General features: G+C 40.1%; 1 protein-coding gene across 2 annotated transcripts in view; it reads left to right on the forward strand.

The window, feature by feature from the left end:
* Nucleotides 1–16,760, forward strand: part of PDE8B (phosphodiesterase 8B) — a 78,516-nt gene extending 61,756 nt beyond the window's left edge. For both annotated transcript variants that reach the window (XM_083883066.1, XM_083883065.1), the window contains exons 12-22: nt 2,797–2,874; nt 3,738–3,814; nt 5,159–5,323; nt 6,082–6,127; nt 6,560–6,695; nt 7,865–8,063; nt 8,997–9,214; nt 10,156–10,291; nt 12,453–12,620; nt 14,104–14,233; nt 14,739–16,760. In XM_083883066.1, coding sequence (XP_083739192.1) covers nt 2,797–2,874; nt 3,738–3,814; nt 5,159–5,323; nt 6,082–6,127; nt 6,560–6,695; nt 7,865–8,063; nt 8,997–9,214; nt 10,156–10,291; nt 12,453–12,620; nt 14,104–14,233; nt 14,739–14,854 — 1,469 coding nt within the window. In that variant the 3' untranslated portion in view covers nt 14,855–16,760. The remainder of the gene's footprint in view (nt 1–2,796; nt 2,875–3,737; nt 3,815–5,158; nt 5,324–6,081; nt 6,128–6,559; nt 6,696–7,864; nt 8,064–8,996; nt 9,215–10,155; nt 10,292–12,452; nt 12,621–14,103; nt 14,234–14,738) is intronic.
* The last annotated feature ends 38 nt before the right edge of the window (nt 16,761–16,798 follow it).

A 16,798-nucleotide genomic window follows, 5' to 3' on the forward strand; every position in this document is an offset into this window, starting at 1 on the left:
TGCTGGTATGAATTGTTGTCTCTTCTCCCTGTCCAGTCAGTGGTCAGAGCTGGTGGCCAAGGACAGATGCCACCTGCCTCTGATACCACACCATGAATTGGACTTGTAATCATCAATAATTGAGTCTCTCTTGCTGTGCATTTGACGTTCAGATGCATTTCTCCTTGTATTAAACACTGTGTTATCCTGTGGCTGGTATACCTTGGCCCCTCTTTGTGTCTGAAGTGTGGGATTTGCCAGTCCTGCCAGAACACCTGCCAGAAGGTTTCCAAGTTCAGGATCCATCAGCAGGCCATTGGTTTGGCCCCAGCATGGGCTAGGACAGTTGTATGAGGTGTCCAGGCCTGAGCAACTCAGTTCCAGCCAGTACTGAGTTGCTGCAGCATGTCTGCAGCCCTTGTCTCGTGTCTCAGGTAGGTTTGGTTACTTGCAGACAGCACACTCCAGCCCTCCTTGAGTTTTGCAGAGCTTTTGACTAGAAGTGTGGAGCATATGGGAATAATCCCTTCCTACAATGCTATGTGGTGTTTGGAATACCACTTTTTCCTCAAGAAGGAGGTACTTAAGGCCAGTTTTAAGCTTGTGACTCTAGTGGTCTCAGCCAGACTGATGTCTTTAATTATGAGTGAAAAGGTTCTCGTGCCTTGTTACCTTCTGGCACCTGAGGCCTTTCCCACTATGAAAGGTGAGACAACATTGCTGTGCAACTCCAGGCAGCTTCTGGTTTTCACATGGAAGAAGGATATAACATACTAAAAGCATGGGACATGACTGCTTGACATCCCCTGCTCTTTCAAGGAGCCTAAAAATATATAAAAACATCTGAGAGCTTTGCGATGCCAAATAACAATGGGCAGGGGGAAGAAGAGACAATATGAAATTGGCTGCTCTCATTCCCACTGCTGCCACCAGAACTGATCCACAGTATGTTAAACCATTTGCTCGTGTATCCCTGTAATAAAAGCAGATTTTCTTCTCACTGTTTCTTTCCTGCAAACAGGAAGGTGAGGAAGCCCATAAATTAAGCAGGACACTTGCTATGAATTAACACATTTATATTAGCTTACTAATGTTTTGGGTTTGCTCATTATTGTGACAGATTTCAGCAAGACTGGGAAGCCCCATGCTAGGACACCTCATTGATGGCTACAGTGCAGTGAAAGTGGGCAGTCTCAGAGTATGTGATGTAGCTTAACCTTCCCTGCAGCCCACGGCTGTGCTCCAACAATAAATTTTCAGAACCATGGGCATATACCAATTTGTGACGAGCACAGAAAAGCAATCCATGTGTACTGTGCTGTTTGTGGTGGTGTGATTAATAACAATCTGGATGATAAGATTTTCTGCTCACCAGGTGAAGGAAAAATTTTTACGTAGGCATTTAAATATTTACAGATGAAACCATAGTATGACACAGAGTAGCTTTCATGCACCTGTGACTCTTTGGGTGACACTAGCAAAGTTTCTGACTTGCTAGTTGGTATTTAACACAAGGAGAGTTGTTTTGTCAGCTGTAGCCGCTCACAGCTATATTTATGTGTAAATGCTTGCTCCCACTCAAGTGCCTTATGATAAACTCATCCAAATGTTAGTGCAAAAATGATGTTTGTAAGAGTACTATCATATAAATAAATAAAATGATTTAACATGCATTAGTTATGCCCTGCTCTTAGGTGTCAACAGAGGAAATGCTCTCAATTTCTCCAGTTCAGACTACAACAAAGAAGACCCAAGCTGTCTTACAAGTCTGTGGTAGAAAAAGAAAATTAGGACAGAAACCATTCAGTAATTTTTAGGATGGATCAACCTTTAATTCTAGAAAATTGCATGTTAGCATTTTATTTTGCTAAAGAGAGGCTGCATACATCCTGTCTTGTGACATTATCATGAAAGTTGGTCTTCATGTTAAGAATATCAAAGTCATGATACTTTTAATTCTTCAAATGGTTTTATCTGCTTTTCAAGACCTGCCAGGATCTCTGATTCTTGAGTGGCATTTTAGGTACCTGGGAATAGGTACTATAGACACTCTTGGAAAGTGGTGAATAGATGCATGGTTGTTGTTTTTAAACATAAGGGAGAGTGCAGACATAAATGTTTTGGAGAAAAATTATTTCTTTCCTGGAATTTCACCTAGCTTTTGAATTTGACTGGATGTGGTAATTTCTCTTGCTTTAGCAAACAGCAGTTTCAAAAATAACAGTTTGCAGCATGGCTGATATTCAGTAGAACAAAATTGATTGTTTAATCCTTCTCAGCATGTTGAATTTTCCTTAAACACACAAACACAGAGTACAAATAATTACTGCAAATAAAAGCAAAAGCTGTCTGCATCTGAACTATGCTTTGGTTCTAGATTGTAGACTGAGATGAGACTTGTCAATTGGCTAAAGTTTTAGGCAGTTAGACTTGTTCAGTGGTCAGAGGAGAGCAAAAAGAACTTGCACAAGGGGTTCAGCCCACCTGCCTGGGATGTCTCTCCTGAATCAAGATCTCTGATAACCTTAGATGATGATAGCCTGCAAGACTGCTACTTTTAGGGACCTGTAAGTTAGATGAAGTCTCCTGTTCCATAAGGCATCTTGACTTCCTTGCAAAACACCCTTCCAGGTGACTTCAGACAAGTTTCTTTAAACCGATAGACACTGTTCCTTGTTCTGATGTGCAGAAATTGCAGTATTTCCCCCACTTATGTGATATTGTTAAGTTCACTTAATTATATTTTGAAAATTCTGGATGGATATTTTGTAGATGATTTACTTGATGCATTTCTAAAGCTTTGTTTTGTACTTACAGAGTCCAGTTCTTACAAGTGCAAGAACAGAAGGAAAGACTCAGTTGATGTTAAGTCAATAACATCTCAAAGTAGTGATGGTAAGAAAGCAAACTGTTTGTACAATACTACAAATATACATGAATATATATTCATAGATAAATAAAGAAGAGACTTGGCTTGGGCAATAAAACTGCAGAACAAAAGAATAAGCAGATAGATTCACAGCTGATTAAACAGAGATTACTCAATTTTTTTTAATAACTGCTGTAAAATTTCTTTCTGATTTGCAAAGCAGTGCCCCAGCATAAGTACCAGCATTGCTATACAATGCATGGCAGTGCTGAATACCTTCACAGGGAGGAGGAGTGACTGTGCCAAGGGATAGGAGCAGCCTGCTAAGAGTGTGTGGTGAAGCATTAGTGCCACCTCTGCAGAAAGCTGCAGCTTGTGCTCCTGAACACGTATTTTTGGTTTATTAATGTTTAACGTGAAGGAACCTATTGCTGCTGGTTACTTGAGAGCAGTAGTTCTACTGATCCCATTCCTGACTGCCTACTAGGGTGGGACAATGGTGGCAGAGATTTCTTTCTGCCCCTGTGTGTAGTGAGAGAAGCACTGCTTAAGGGGAGCAGGAATGGTTTTCATTAGAGCAGCTGTACCACCAAGATGAGGGGGACACAGCAGGAGCCATGTATGATAGAGATCCATTGCAATCAGAGGGCATGAAATGTAAGTATAGCTGCATTCTGAAGTGAAGGATGGATGGGAAATATGACAGCAAAAATGAGTGGTGGCTGCCAAGGAGGCAGACAACAGTACAAGAAATGAAACAATGAAGAACTTGCAGGGGCAGAGATACAGAAGAAATGGGACACGAGGCTGTATTTTGCTGTGCCCCAGCCTTCTGCACTCTTCAGATGCTGCCACCTGACTCACCCTCTGTGGCTCTCTTTAATGGCAGCTCCAAGTTTGCAGACCAGACGGTACTCCTCAATGGCACGGATTCACTCCATGACAATAGAAGCCCCTATCACAAAGGTGAGTCCTCAGCACTGACTTTTACACAAACTCCAGAATTTTGAGTTGCACTCACAGTATGTAGTTTCTGGACTGACAAGCAGAGGCTTCCTGCACTTTGTATTTAACAGAGTAATATAAGGTGGGGGGTTTTTTGTGGGTTTTTTTTGTTTGTTTGTTTGTTTTTTTTTTTTTTTTTTGTTTGTTTGTTTGTTTGTTTGTGTTTGTTTTTGTTTTTTGTTTTTGTTTTTGTGGTTTTTTGTTTTTGGTTTTGGTTTTTTTGGTGGTTTTTTTGTTTTGTTTTTTGTTTTTTGGTTTTTTTTTTTTTAATTTTTTTTTATTTTATTACCACTTTCTACATCTCATCATGGCATTCCAAGTGCTAGTCATAAGGAAGAATATTAAGGAGGGGAGAATGGTGCCCTTCCTAGATGCATGGCTTCTGGCACGGAGGGGACACTGCTCTGTTGGGTCATGTGTGAGTAGGAGGATGTTCTTCCAGTCTCACCTTTGTTCTCACTATTGATATTTATAAGACACCATGCAGAAAAGGGAGCACCTGCACCATCTTCTGTCTTCCCCACTTTCTGCAGCACAGTCACTTGTAACACACCAGGGTATCTTCAGGTATCTTCCACTTTCAAACCATTTTTTCCTCTCACCCTATCTTTTCTTGCTGTCAAACTCTTGCTTCCCAGCACCACTGTGACTGTAAGAGCAGCTAGTTCCTTTCCTTTTCCTTATCCTCCACTATACCTACAGGGAGGCCTGTAGTGGCTGTGCAGCAGCCTCTGGCTCCTGGAGAAGACAGCACTGGTATTTTCTTGTTGTCATTCTTGGCAGAGCCAGGAGCAGTCACTGCTGCATTTCTGGATTATGGCTGAGGCACAGTGTGGGTCAAAGAGACATCCACTTCTCCCACAGCCCAGCTCTTTCTGCTCTCTACCCTTTGCTTCTACATGGAAAAAAACTAAGGCTTTACATCTAATATCAGGGTATCTGGGTCACATCCCAGAGTTAGTTTGTTTGGGTTTTCCTCCAAGGATTGAATCATTTGTTTCAGCACAGACCTGGATATGCTGAAGGACTAGAACATTGCTGGTTTCTGGTCCACCCATTGGCAACTATTTCAGATACTTCACACCATTCTACTTCCACTTCACAGGACTTTGCCAGTCAAAAATAGAAGATGAATTCCAGAAAATCTGAGCACAAATTTACATTTTCAGAGTTGTACTTCAAGGTTTATGGGGAATTACATTGCATTTGATGAGAATTACCATAATCAAGACAAGAATAAAAATTTTATAATAAGAAAAAAGTGCCATTTACTTTTCTTTGCCTGCCTCCTTTATCTGCTTTCAGGTTATTAACATAATTAATGCTGCCCAGGAAAACAGCCCCATCACAGTAGCAGAAGCCTTGGACAGAGTTCTGGAAATCCTGCGGACAACAGAACTTTATTCCCCTCAGCTAGGTACCAAAGATGAAGATCCTCACACAAGCGATCTTGTTGGAGGTCTGATGAATGTGAGTAAAATTAGTAAAGATGAAATTGCTGCTATCAGTGTCCTGCATCACAGTTCAGTGCTCTGCTGTGTTAAAATTTCCCAAGCAATGGGAAGGGGACTTGTAATTAATTCATCACTGTTTCAGTTAAGTGTTTTGGCCTCTTCACTAGCAGTAATGCAGGATATAGTAAGCTATGGCCACATCTCAGTCCACTGGGTGCATTCATCCTTACATACAAGTGAACAGACTTGCCACCAGAAACTATATCCAATCTCTCAGAAGATACTGAAGGGGATACTTTACAGAAACTCTAGAAGTTTATATGGGATTAGTAGGATTGCTCTATAGCTGGTCCATTGTATCAGTGAGGTTGCTTAAATCATGTTCTAATTTTGGTCCTGTGACAGCAGCAAGAGACAGACTACCTACATTTTGTCATGGATTTACTAATTTTTTAATAGACACTGAGCTAATCCCCATGAAAATAATATAAATAAAATGAAAAATAAACTATAACAGCTGAAATCCTGCAGGTGCCAATGAATGGGTCAAGGAGGGCAATACACTGTATATTTAATATCTTTCCTGGAGATCTCATACCAGCATTCCAGGGATCCTTTCATGTTTGTTTTGAAAGACCCTAAAACAAGGATTATGCTATAATGCTGCAATAAGAGGCAGTGCTTTTATTACCCAGGAATAGTACCTAAAGTGCATGTAGTGCTTTTGCAACTAGTGATGAAAAAAAACTAAGATAAACTTGCTTTCTTTTTCAGGATGGTTTAAGAAGACTGTCAGGAAATGAGTATGTGTTTTCTAAGAGTAAGCCACCATTTTAAACTTCCCTTTGCACATGTGACTTCTTTTATCAATGCTGCTAACATACAGCTTCAGGCTGATTTGCAGTGGGCTTTTTGTCTCTGGAAATGATTGTCTAAATGACAGCAGCACAAGCCTTAGGCAGCTTCTATTTTGATGTTGAAACAGGCTCAAATAATTAAATAATGCATTTCAAAATGTTAACAAAAAAACAGATTGTCACTCAAAGAAATGTTCACTGATCTTTCTGGTTTAGGTTCAAGTGCTCTGTAATAAACCTTTCCATTATAGGCATCTACAGACTTTTTCCTGTCAGGAAAAAAGTTGGTTTTCTTGAAAAAGAGTTATTTTCTAAATGGAATTCTGAAGAGAGGCTGTGGTAGTGTAGAGGGAATAACCCAGAAATGTGTTAATTCCCAAATTCCATTTCAACAGATATCAACCTGAGCCATACGCACCTCCCAGTGCCAAACACCATCAGTGATGTTCCACCCTGTATTGCACAGCTCCTTGATAACGAGGAAAGTTGGGACTTCAATATTTTTGAGTTGGAGGCTGTTACAAATAAAAGGTACTGGACTCCTTTCCCTGAGTGCCCAGAGAAAGTTTGTTGAGGAGCTGCAGCTCTGGAAAAACTGAGGCAAGACACAACAAATCTGTGAGAGCTATCTTGCTTGGTTCACATCCCCTCTGTCCAAATGACACTGCTCAATGTAGTCTGATGTTGTCACATGCTGGATGCCCTCCAGATGGGCCCTTTTTCTTGCTCATATGCAAATGGTGATGCAGGGAAAAGCAAACCTCTCCCCTTTGTCACCTAAATCATCCCACAATTTGGGAAGATCTAAGGCAACTGTGGCTTTTGATTATAGGGATAAAAAAATGGGATGGAGGATAAACCAGTGATAGGATCAACAGATGGGGATTTCAAAGCCTATAATGAAAACAGACGTCAGCAGTTTTGAGGTCATGTAGACTGCAAAAATAAGCACATCATCCAGAAAGAAAAGTTGTTTTCATTCCAAGATGCAAAGAACCAAACAGACTACCCGTTCTTTTGTACTCTCTTTGCATAAAATGACCATTTTTGAAATCTGCATTTGCCTGGTTTTAATCTGCAGATGTTGGGGTTTGGTTATGCCTCCCTCAGTTCAGAGGCTCTGCAGGTCATCTTGCAGGAGTGAAAAATGATGGATAGGACTCTCTCACAGGCAACACAGGATTTAAGAATAAAAAATATTAAGAGGTTTTACTTACACATGGGCTTCCCAGCATTGTTCAAACACACACACACACACACACACACACACACACGTCCAGAGCACTTTATAATTGACATTTGACCTCTTTCTTGGCTTAGGACTTTTTAGCCTTTAGCATGTGCCCATGTCATGTTCAAAGTCTGCTTTTTCTCCTCATGAAAAAAATATATGGAATTTTGTTTGATTGGCAGATAGTAAACACAAAAATATGGGCTTTTAAGATGTTTTTTCTGAAATTGCTGAAACTCTGCTGGAACTGTACCATTTCTACAAAACACATTAAAATAATGTCTGAAAGGATGATAGATGCCATTTGTAATCTTGGCCAGGCTTTTTAGAAGTTATAGACATGAAATTTAAAAAGTTTAACTTGACCCACCCCTTTTGAAAGTCTTGGTTTCTTTGTTGAATGTATCACTTTTAGGACATCACGGGTTCCTATTTTACAGCTGTGCTTTTCTCTTCTGTTGTGTTTCAGGCCACTAGTGTATTTGGGCTTAAAAGTTTTTGCCCGGTTTGGGGTCTCGGAGTTTTTAAACTGTTCAGAAGCAACACTGCGGGCCTGGCTGCAGGTCATTGAAGGCAACTACCACTCCTCCAACTCATACCACAACTCCACACACGCTGCAGATGTCCTGCATGCCACTGCCTTCTTCCTTGGCAAGGAGAGAGTTAAGGTAGAACCATCAGGAGTTCTCTGGGATAGGATTTCAGTGTGTTAGGCATTTTATGTGTGTCACTCAGAAGTCAGATTTTTAAATAATGGTCCTGGCTTCATAAACTCTCTCTGTCCCTGAAGCCTTCCTGTGATGCAGGCCCACACAGTTTCTCTAGAGTCTGTTTATAGACATTTACATTTTTAAGTAGCAATGATGGAGTTGGGGAGGGAACCTGGCTCTTTTCTGTCTCTTGTTAACTGCCTGTAGGTAACAGTTGTTAATAAAGCTTTGCAAAACCTTTGGAGAGGCAGGTATGAGCTATTCTCCCTGGTACCCAGCAACAGGACATATGAGAAAGGTTCAAATCTGTGCCAGGGGAGGGTCAGACTGGACACCAGGAAACATTTCTTTACTGAATGGTTAAATACTGGAACAGGCTTCCCAGAGAAGTGGTTGATGCCATCAGCCTGTAAGTGTTTCAGGGGCGTTTGGATAATGCCTGTAATAATGTGCTTTAACTTTTGTTCAGCCCTGAAGTGGTCAGGCAGTTTGATCATGATCATTGTAGGTCCTGTCCAAGTGAAATAGTCTATCCTATCCTGTGCTAAAACATAAGGTGTGTAGGAGCAGAATCAATACAGATGCATTCAGGCAAGTATACAAAGTGGAAGGAAACCACTAGGTGATCTATCCATTGAAGAATTCTACACAAAGATACTGCTTAGGTGACAGCAGTGTAAAAAGCTTAATTAAAGAAAGCATATTTGGATAAGGGTAGGAGTGGAAGTTTTGTGGTAGGTAATCTGTGGGCATCCAGTGAATGGAAAATGACTGCAAGGAGGTAGGATCCCTGCTTAATTTACATTTGTGTAATTGTGGGTACCTGGAAGTTATCGGAAAATATTTACTGTAATTTTTGTGCCACATAATAATTTTTCTCTCTTCCTGCAGGGAAGTCTGGACCATTTAGATGAGGTAGCTGCATTAATAGCTGCCACCATTCATGATGTAGACCATCCTGGACGGACCAACTCCTTCCTGTGCAATGCAGGCAGTGAATTAGCTGTCCTTTACAATGACACAGCTGTATTAGAGAGTCATCACACGGCACTGGCATTTCAGCTTACAACGAAAGACAGCAAATACAACATTTTCAAGAATATTGATAGGTGTGTCTGTTGGACAAGGGGAGTGTGTCCATGTGTGGACTGCTTATTTGGCAGTTTTACTTGGGGCAGATTGAGATCCTACCTTCTAAATAAGAATACATATTTTAAATACAGATAATAAAATTTAACCTCTTCTAGAATCCTATGTAAACATGATTTATAAAAAGGTTTTCATTTTTCCCTCACCAGACCCGTCTTCCAACTTGTATTTACTGGAAGCTTAGAGAGATGTTTAATAATCTTCTATGAATTACATTAACTTGGTCCAGTTAACAGGCTCAAGGCTGCAACTTGGCCTACTGCCTTTTCATTGAAGGAGCCTGGGCATTACTTTTTTGGGGTACATTTCACAAACCAGCAGCTGGATGCTGCATGTTATGTCTGCACAAGGTCCTTGCATCCCAGGACTACTATGTTCACATGGAATGGAAAGGGTGGTAGCAGAGGACATGGATCCCTGTGGTTGGCTGGGCATACAAGTAGCCCAGGAGTGAGTTCCCACTGTATAACTCTAGCTTTTGTAGGGACAAAGTGGGAGAGAAAGAGCTCTGAGAGGGAGAGAGCCTGACCCCAAAGAGGTAACTGATTTGTCTACCTCCCATAACACCGTTGTTTTTGAAAAACCTGAGATTTGCATTTTAAGCTAACATACAGCAGGACGGACCCCATTGGTGCCATTCCTGGAGAAGTTATCTTAGTCTTACAGTATTATGAAACTGAGCTGTAAATTTTTGTTGACTTGACAAGATTGATTTTCATTAGGTAAAAATAACAGAGTGGAGGGAACTTGGAGAGGCATGATCTTCTCCATTCCTCCACTTTGAAGGTGCCAGCTTATAGCTGAGCCCATGAGCAGTGTTTTGTAGTGCTATGTGGGCAGGGAGGAAAGGGCAGAGCTCTGTCTGGCCAGCTCGTGAGCAAGAACTCTTTTTCTTCCCTAGAAATCGCTACCGGACATTGCGCCAGGCCATTATTGACATGGTTTTGGCAACAGAGATGACGAAGCACTTTGAGCATGTGAACAAATTTGTGAACAGTATCAACAAGCCTATGGCATCTGACGAGACCAGCCCACATGTAAGTGCTTGCAGGACTTGATGCCTTCAGGCATTTCAGTGAGGTTCTTCCCAGATAACCTTAAATATAATTTTCTTTCACCTTGCATTAATTTGCATTGTGGTAATGCCCAAATGACACAAATGGATTTGTGGCTTCACATATCAAAGTGTGAAAAAATACGCTTCTTCTCTTTTCTGCTCTTAGTTCATTTAAACAGTTCATTTTATAAGCCTTGTGTTCAAAGCCACCTTTTATTCAGGAAATATATGGGTGGATGTTGTTTTACATGGAAAACTCTGTGCACAGAGCCAGGCTGGCACCTGTCCCTATGGTCTTGTCTCCAAACACTGGGATTTGTCTAAGCCTAGGTCTGTAAGTGAGGAACTTCCTCAACAGTTTTGTCTCTGTGTAATCTGGAGCCTTCAAGCCTTGAGCAATAACTTCCTGAAACCTTTCCACTCCTGACTGTACCAATAGATGTCCAGGCCTTTTTGTGTAACAGTTACACACCCTAATGCTCCACGAGGGTTTATTTATTAAGCTGCCTCTGAGTTTCCCTTACCTTCTCTTGCTGCCTCTTGAGGCTGAGCACCCAGGGCCTGACCAGGTTCTCCAGGGCAGTGTTACCTGAGGAAAGACTATCTTAATGCACCTTAGTGAATATGATGCTTTGTGGGAAACATGCAAAAAAATAAAACAGACAAAACTGAAGGTCAGCAATGCTAAAACCAAATAGAAGTATCTTCTGTTAGCTATCCATAATTGATCTTTGTACTGTAGACTGTTGTGGGTAACATTTACAACTTTAACAACAGCATTCTGCCAGCTGAAATTACTTGCTTCTAGGGACTGCTGAGCTCCACTCTCCCAGCAAAAAGTGCTGAGCTGGAAACCACAAATGCTGCTGAAGTTATCGCAAAATAAATGTGGAGGACAGAACCACTTCACTACAGACTTCTTGTTTTTCCACAGTATTGGGTTGTTCTGTTTTTTACTGTTAATAGTGGCTCTTTCTGGTTTTGGTCTTGAACAGCAGTTAAGCTACAAGGTTAACTTGATGGCTCTTTGCTGGGCTACCCGTCTGAAAAAGGATCAACTGCTAAAGTTAGAAGATTAATGCCTGAATTGGCAAAAGTCACTGCAAAGTACTCCCCCGTAAGCCACAAAAATATTAATTTAGTTGTGGTGGCAAAATGTACTTACATTCACTTTTTGCCTAAAGAGTTGAATTTAGCAGTGAAGGGAGACCAAAATCCTGCAAATACATTATTATGAGAATAGCAATAATGCCATGTGAGTGGAGGTGGAGGCTTTTCATTACTCCATAATATACCTGTGCCCTTCTAAACTGTTCAAGACCCAGAATATAATGCCACAGCAGACTGGGAAAAACTACCTTGTCACCTCCTCCTGGCCTCCAAAGCAGTCAGTAAGAAGTTTGGTATTTTACTGTCTAGCAAGCAGAGAAGTTCTGCAGTCAGTCTGCCACTCCTGTGATTTCCTACTCTTAGTCTCATAGATTATGTAAGATTTCACCCTTACTGGGAACTGAGATCAAATATTATTCCAGGTTGAAGGTTCAAAATCTGGCACAAAGCAAGCAGTTCTACTTGGAAACATGCTAGAACTGAATACCAGAGACCTGTTTTCTGTGTGTAAAAGGAGTTGTACCACTCAATTCAGTCCCCCATGCCTGCTTCAGTTTCCTCATTTAGGAATAAAAATCTAAAAATCTCCAGAAACTCCCATAAGAGATGCTGTCCCTTACTATCACCACCCCTACATTTAAACATTCAGAAGTGAGGATTGTTTATGAGCTCGCAGTTGGTAGATGCATCCTCTATTATGGTCCTCCTCCAAGAGGGCCAGGCTGGGATGCAGAGAAGGTAAAGTCCTACCTGATGAAAAGCCTGTGGTATTTTGTTTCACAAACTTTGATACTAATTTTGAGAATTTCCACAACTGTAATATGTATTTGGGTTATCATTAGTTACTTGGCAAGGCTCCAGTTCTCAGACATCACCTTCTTCTCCAAGTTCCCAGTGCTCAGCATGGAATTGTAAGGCCACAGACTGGGTGCCTGCTCAGTGCTTGAGTCCAGTAGAGCTGATAATGATGCCCCTGCTCCTGCTAGCAGGGGATGGTGCCACTGGCCCCTGTAACCAACTCTCCTTTACAGAGTGAAGGCAGTGACACTGAATGTACAGCCAACATAAAGAACTTTCCAGACAACCAGACACTGATCAAGCGCATGATGATCAAGTGTGCAGATGTAGCAAATCCATGTCGGCCCCTAGAGCTGTGTATCGAATGGGCAGGCAGGATTTCAGAGGAGTACTTTGCACAGGTACGTGTATTTTTATGATTTAACTATTATATTATGTAAGAAAGTGCACATTGGTGGGTCTGCCTGGTCTCACCACAGAGTCCAGATGTCTGGTTTTTGTTCACAATCAGAACTGGCCCCTCGGTTTCATGCAGAATTCACCCCAAGCCATTAGCTCATCTGCTTATCATTGTATAGAATGGTGGAAAGGAGGTTTTACACTTGTGTCATTTGACCAAAACAATCTGATTAGTCCTATTCAATTTAACTGTAAATTCAGTATGGTCAGCACTCTAGCTTCTTGTCCCAACACCTTCCCTGAAGATCCAAGCCTCAGCTGAACTACTGGGATTGCCCCTTCTCTTCTAAGATGGAACCTGAACTACTATCATTGTAGGCAGAAAAGTAGTGCAGGCATGTGGGCAGTGTAAATACTTATCACATGGGATGTCTCCAGATAATACTGGAAGCTTACCTTGCTTTCTTGACATTCAGTTTTTCTTACAGAAATGCAACCAGCTTCCTGAGACATTCTTTTAGCTCTTTATTAGCAACTGATAAAATCTTAGCTTTTATTTGCCAGTAATGGTGTGGAAATAGCAGCTATGAGTAGAGAGAAAGAAAAGTGGGCATGCCTGCTCTTCAGATTAAAGTCACACATGTGATAGTTACTACTGAAAGAAAATTGTGACTACCTGAGATATCTCTGAATTTCATTTTAATCATAGTGAATAAATTCTGTCATGTCCTAAGAAAGATCAAAGATCACTTATGTTGTATCTCCCTAGCAGTCAAGGTATCATAAATTAGCTTTAAATTGCCCAATTAAGCACCAGCCTACTTGCAGCAATGTGAGATGCAGAGAGCTGCTCTCCTGTTATTCACCTCCACTAATTTTGGAGACTGCTCTGCTGCCAATTCCTGTATTAAATGCTGCCTGTACTACTTAAAATTATTTGGAATTATATTCTAAGAAACTGCTGAGGTGATCTGATCCTCCACCACAGTGAGTGCAACAAAACCATGTCTCTTCCAGCTGGGGACACAGTTAAAGGGCTTTACTTCCATTCATCTTATAACCTGATATAAGTAGAGAAGTAGCACCAGCAACAATCTCTTCTTACTTAAAAGGTAAATGATTTGTAACACCCACTACAGATGTGGAAAAATGAGAAATCAAACGTTTTCTCTGCTGAAGGAGTCTGCAACCCTGTTTTCTGCATTTTTAGCTGGTGTACCCTAATCACCAGATTACAGCATTCTGTCTTGTTAGAGCCAAGTGCAATCACAGGACTGCAGTAATAAAGAGTACTTGTGAAAGGGAAGAGATGTTGCTTTCAGTCCCTGTTCCAGACAAAATAACACATATGAAACTAAGGCAGTTCACCTCAGGGGCTCTAAGACTTGTCTCAAATCTCCTATTACAATTTAATGCCTTTACCTCAGCTACTCCAGCATGAAAGTCAGCAAAGCTCTAGTTGCTAACTGAGTTTTGTCTTCTTAGACTGATGAAGAGAAGAGACAGGGTCTGCCTGTTGTAATGCCAGTATTTGACAGAAACACCTGCAGCATTCCCAAGTCTCAGATTTCCTTCATTGATTATTTTATAACAGATATGTTCGATGCATGGGATGGTAAGTACTGAGTTTTCTTCCTTGCTCTGACAGAGATTCCAATAGTCCAAAATGACTAATCTTGAGGTGGCTTTGTCTCCACTTTTTCAGAGGCAGTACCCATATATAAGCATAGAGCACAGGATATTGTGCAATCATGATACTGAAGCCTGTATCACTGCACATTATGAAGGTGCATACTTGCCAGGCAATCTATGTAGAGAGGGAGTAATGGCTTAAAACTAACCTTTTTCATCTATGTATTTTTTTTCCTTTAGCACTGTATTTCTTCTGAGCAGCAGAAACTAAGACCACCACGGCTGCATGTTAGCATAATTTAATGAAGGCACCATGCATTTAGAAAGGGATTTTCTTGAAAGAGAAACACACTAAAAAAAAAATAAATCTTTCCCCTTTTAGGGAACTGGAAAAACAGAGTAGGAGAATGCCAATTTTCAGATCAGGCTAGGCTGTTCTTCTGCCCATGCTATAAATATGATGAAACTCTTTTTTCCTGTTCTTTCAGCATTTGCACATCTGCCTGTTTTGATGCAACACTTGGCTAATAACTACAAACACTGGAAAACACTGGATGATTTGAAATGCAAGAGTCTCAGGCTCCCATCAGAAAACAACAACTGACACTAAGTCAAGAAAACCAGACCTTTTGCTCTACCAGTTTCACTGTGAATCACTTACAGAAACTCTTGGCTATAAAGGGGATAAATGTTGCTTTTCCAGTGAAATTAAAACTGCGTGACAAGAAGAAAATATTTTACCCATTTTTAAGCTCCTATGAATTCTACAGAAAAATGTTTTTAGAGGCTATATAAACCACAGATGACTAAGTGCTCTTTGGAAATAATATTTTGTGGCAGAAAATGTACTTCTGAAACTAGTTTCTAATACTGAATATGCACTTGTTGAATCTTGTAATTGATACAACTCTATTCACTAACACTTCACACAACTGTTTTTCAGAGAGAGGGGTAATGTCACCAGGAGAGTAAGAATAGCCTGACAAATAAGGGTAGAAACTTCCCACTTACCTAGCATAAATTTGTTCCAATTCTATCAAAGTTCTTCAGCTCTCTGAACCATACTTCTACAGAGAACATGCACAGCAAAACAAGTAAATCTTAATAAACTGGATACATAAAAAACCAAACATGACACCTTTTAAAACAACCTTCTTATTACACAGACTTTCTCAGAGCACCACCTGTTCTTCCTTTTCCATATGAAATCTTGATAGGAGTCGAAGTTCTCCAAAACTGATGATAAAATACAGGAAAATAAGCATGTTCTGTCTAGGTACTGCCATCCACATGATTCTCTGTCATCTTGCAGATGTTTTCACACAAGTTTTGACCAAATTTTACACAAAAAAAACTACTGTGGCACTAGATCACTATCCTTTTTTATAAAAATGGTGTTTGTAAACATGGTCATCACTTTTATTAAACTGATCTGAATTTTATGGCAAGTTCATTTGTTGTGCTACTTCTAGGATGAACCTATGACTTTTTAAAAAAAGTTTCCAGGCTATAATTTATAAAAGCATTATAATTTGTACTGCTTTATCCTCCTAATAAAATTGGTTTTGTGATGTGAGAAGTACTTCAAAATATGTATGTCAGTTGGAAATCAAACATAGTTCTTCATTCATTCTAAGATATGAAATTTATTCTAAGGCTTTCAAAGCACAAATGTGTATTTTTGTACATCTCATTTTAATCACATGCAGAACATGAGTTTAAATTTTAGACTATTCTCAGACTATTCAGTAAATAAATACTAGAACTGATTTTTTAATACTGTGCACTCCAGGCTGCAAGCAAGACTGTCGAAGCTGTGGCTGCAGGTAAAGAAGCAGTCCACCTACCCTGTGCTGTATCAAAAATCAAACTGGGTAAAGGAAAAGGGGGGAAAAAAAGCAAACAGCATAGATTGCTATGGAAGAATAGTGACAATGCTGTTTACTGCAGGTAGCTTACATATGTGCCAACCTTTTTTGTATGTTTTGTACCAAGTTCTGAAACAAAAGGCAACATTCATAAAATGTATGTGCAGAAAAATGTATAGAGGCTATATTTTTGTTAGAATTGTAACAGATCCTTACTTTTGTCATAGCCAAGGCAGGTTGCTGTGTATTAAAATGCCACATTGTGTATATTTGAAGAATGATGTTTCTGGTGAAGCATGGTTATTCATTCTTTCCTGTTATCTATGGCAACATTCTTCAGTGGATTTTTATTCAGAGAAGTTGCACCTCTGTTTTTTATACTATATACCGTTTGCTTTACCATTTCTTTATTTAGAACTAGTGCTCTTAGTGGCTGTACCTTAACTATTCTGATAACTGAACATTCACTGCAACTTGCATTAGAGAAAAGAACTTCCCAAGATTTAAGCTTTGTTAATTTAATTTGTTAAATGTAGCAACACTGTAAAACCATATCCATGTAAAACATTTAATTCATAATTCTTGTCAGACTTCTGTCACACAGAACAAAATGTCAACAGTGAAAGGCATCAAAAAAATAAAGTTCAACTTGAGAACCAGAACTGAGGCCAAGGTATTAA

Source organism: Zosterops lateralis, assembly GCF_965231275.1.
Source record: "Zosterops lateralis genome assembly, chromosome: Z".
In the NCBI taxonomy this organism is placed as follows: Eukaryota; Metazoa; Chordata; class Aves; order Passeriformes; family Zosteropidae; genus Zosterops; species Zosterops lateralis.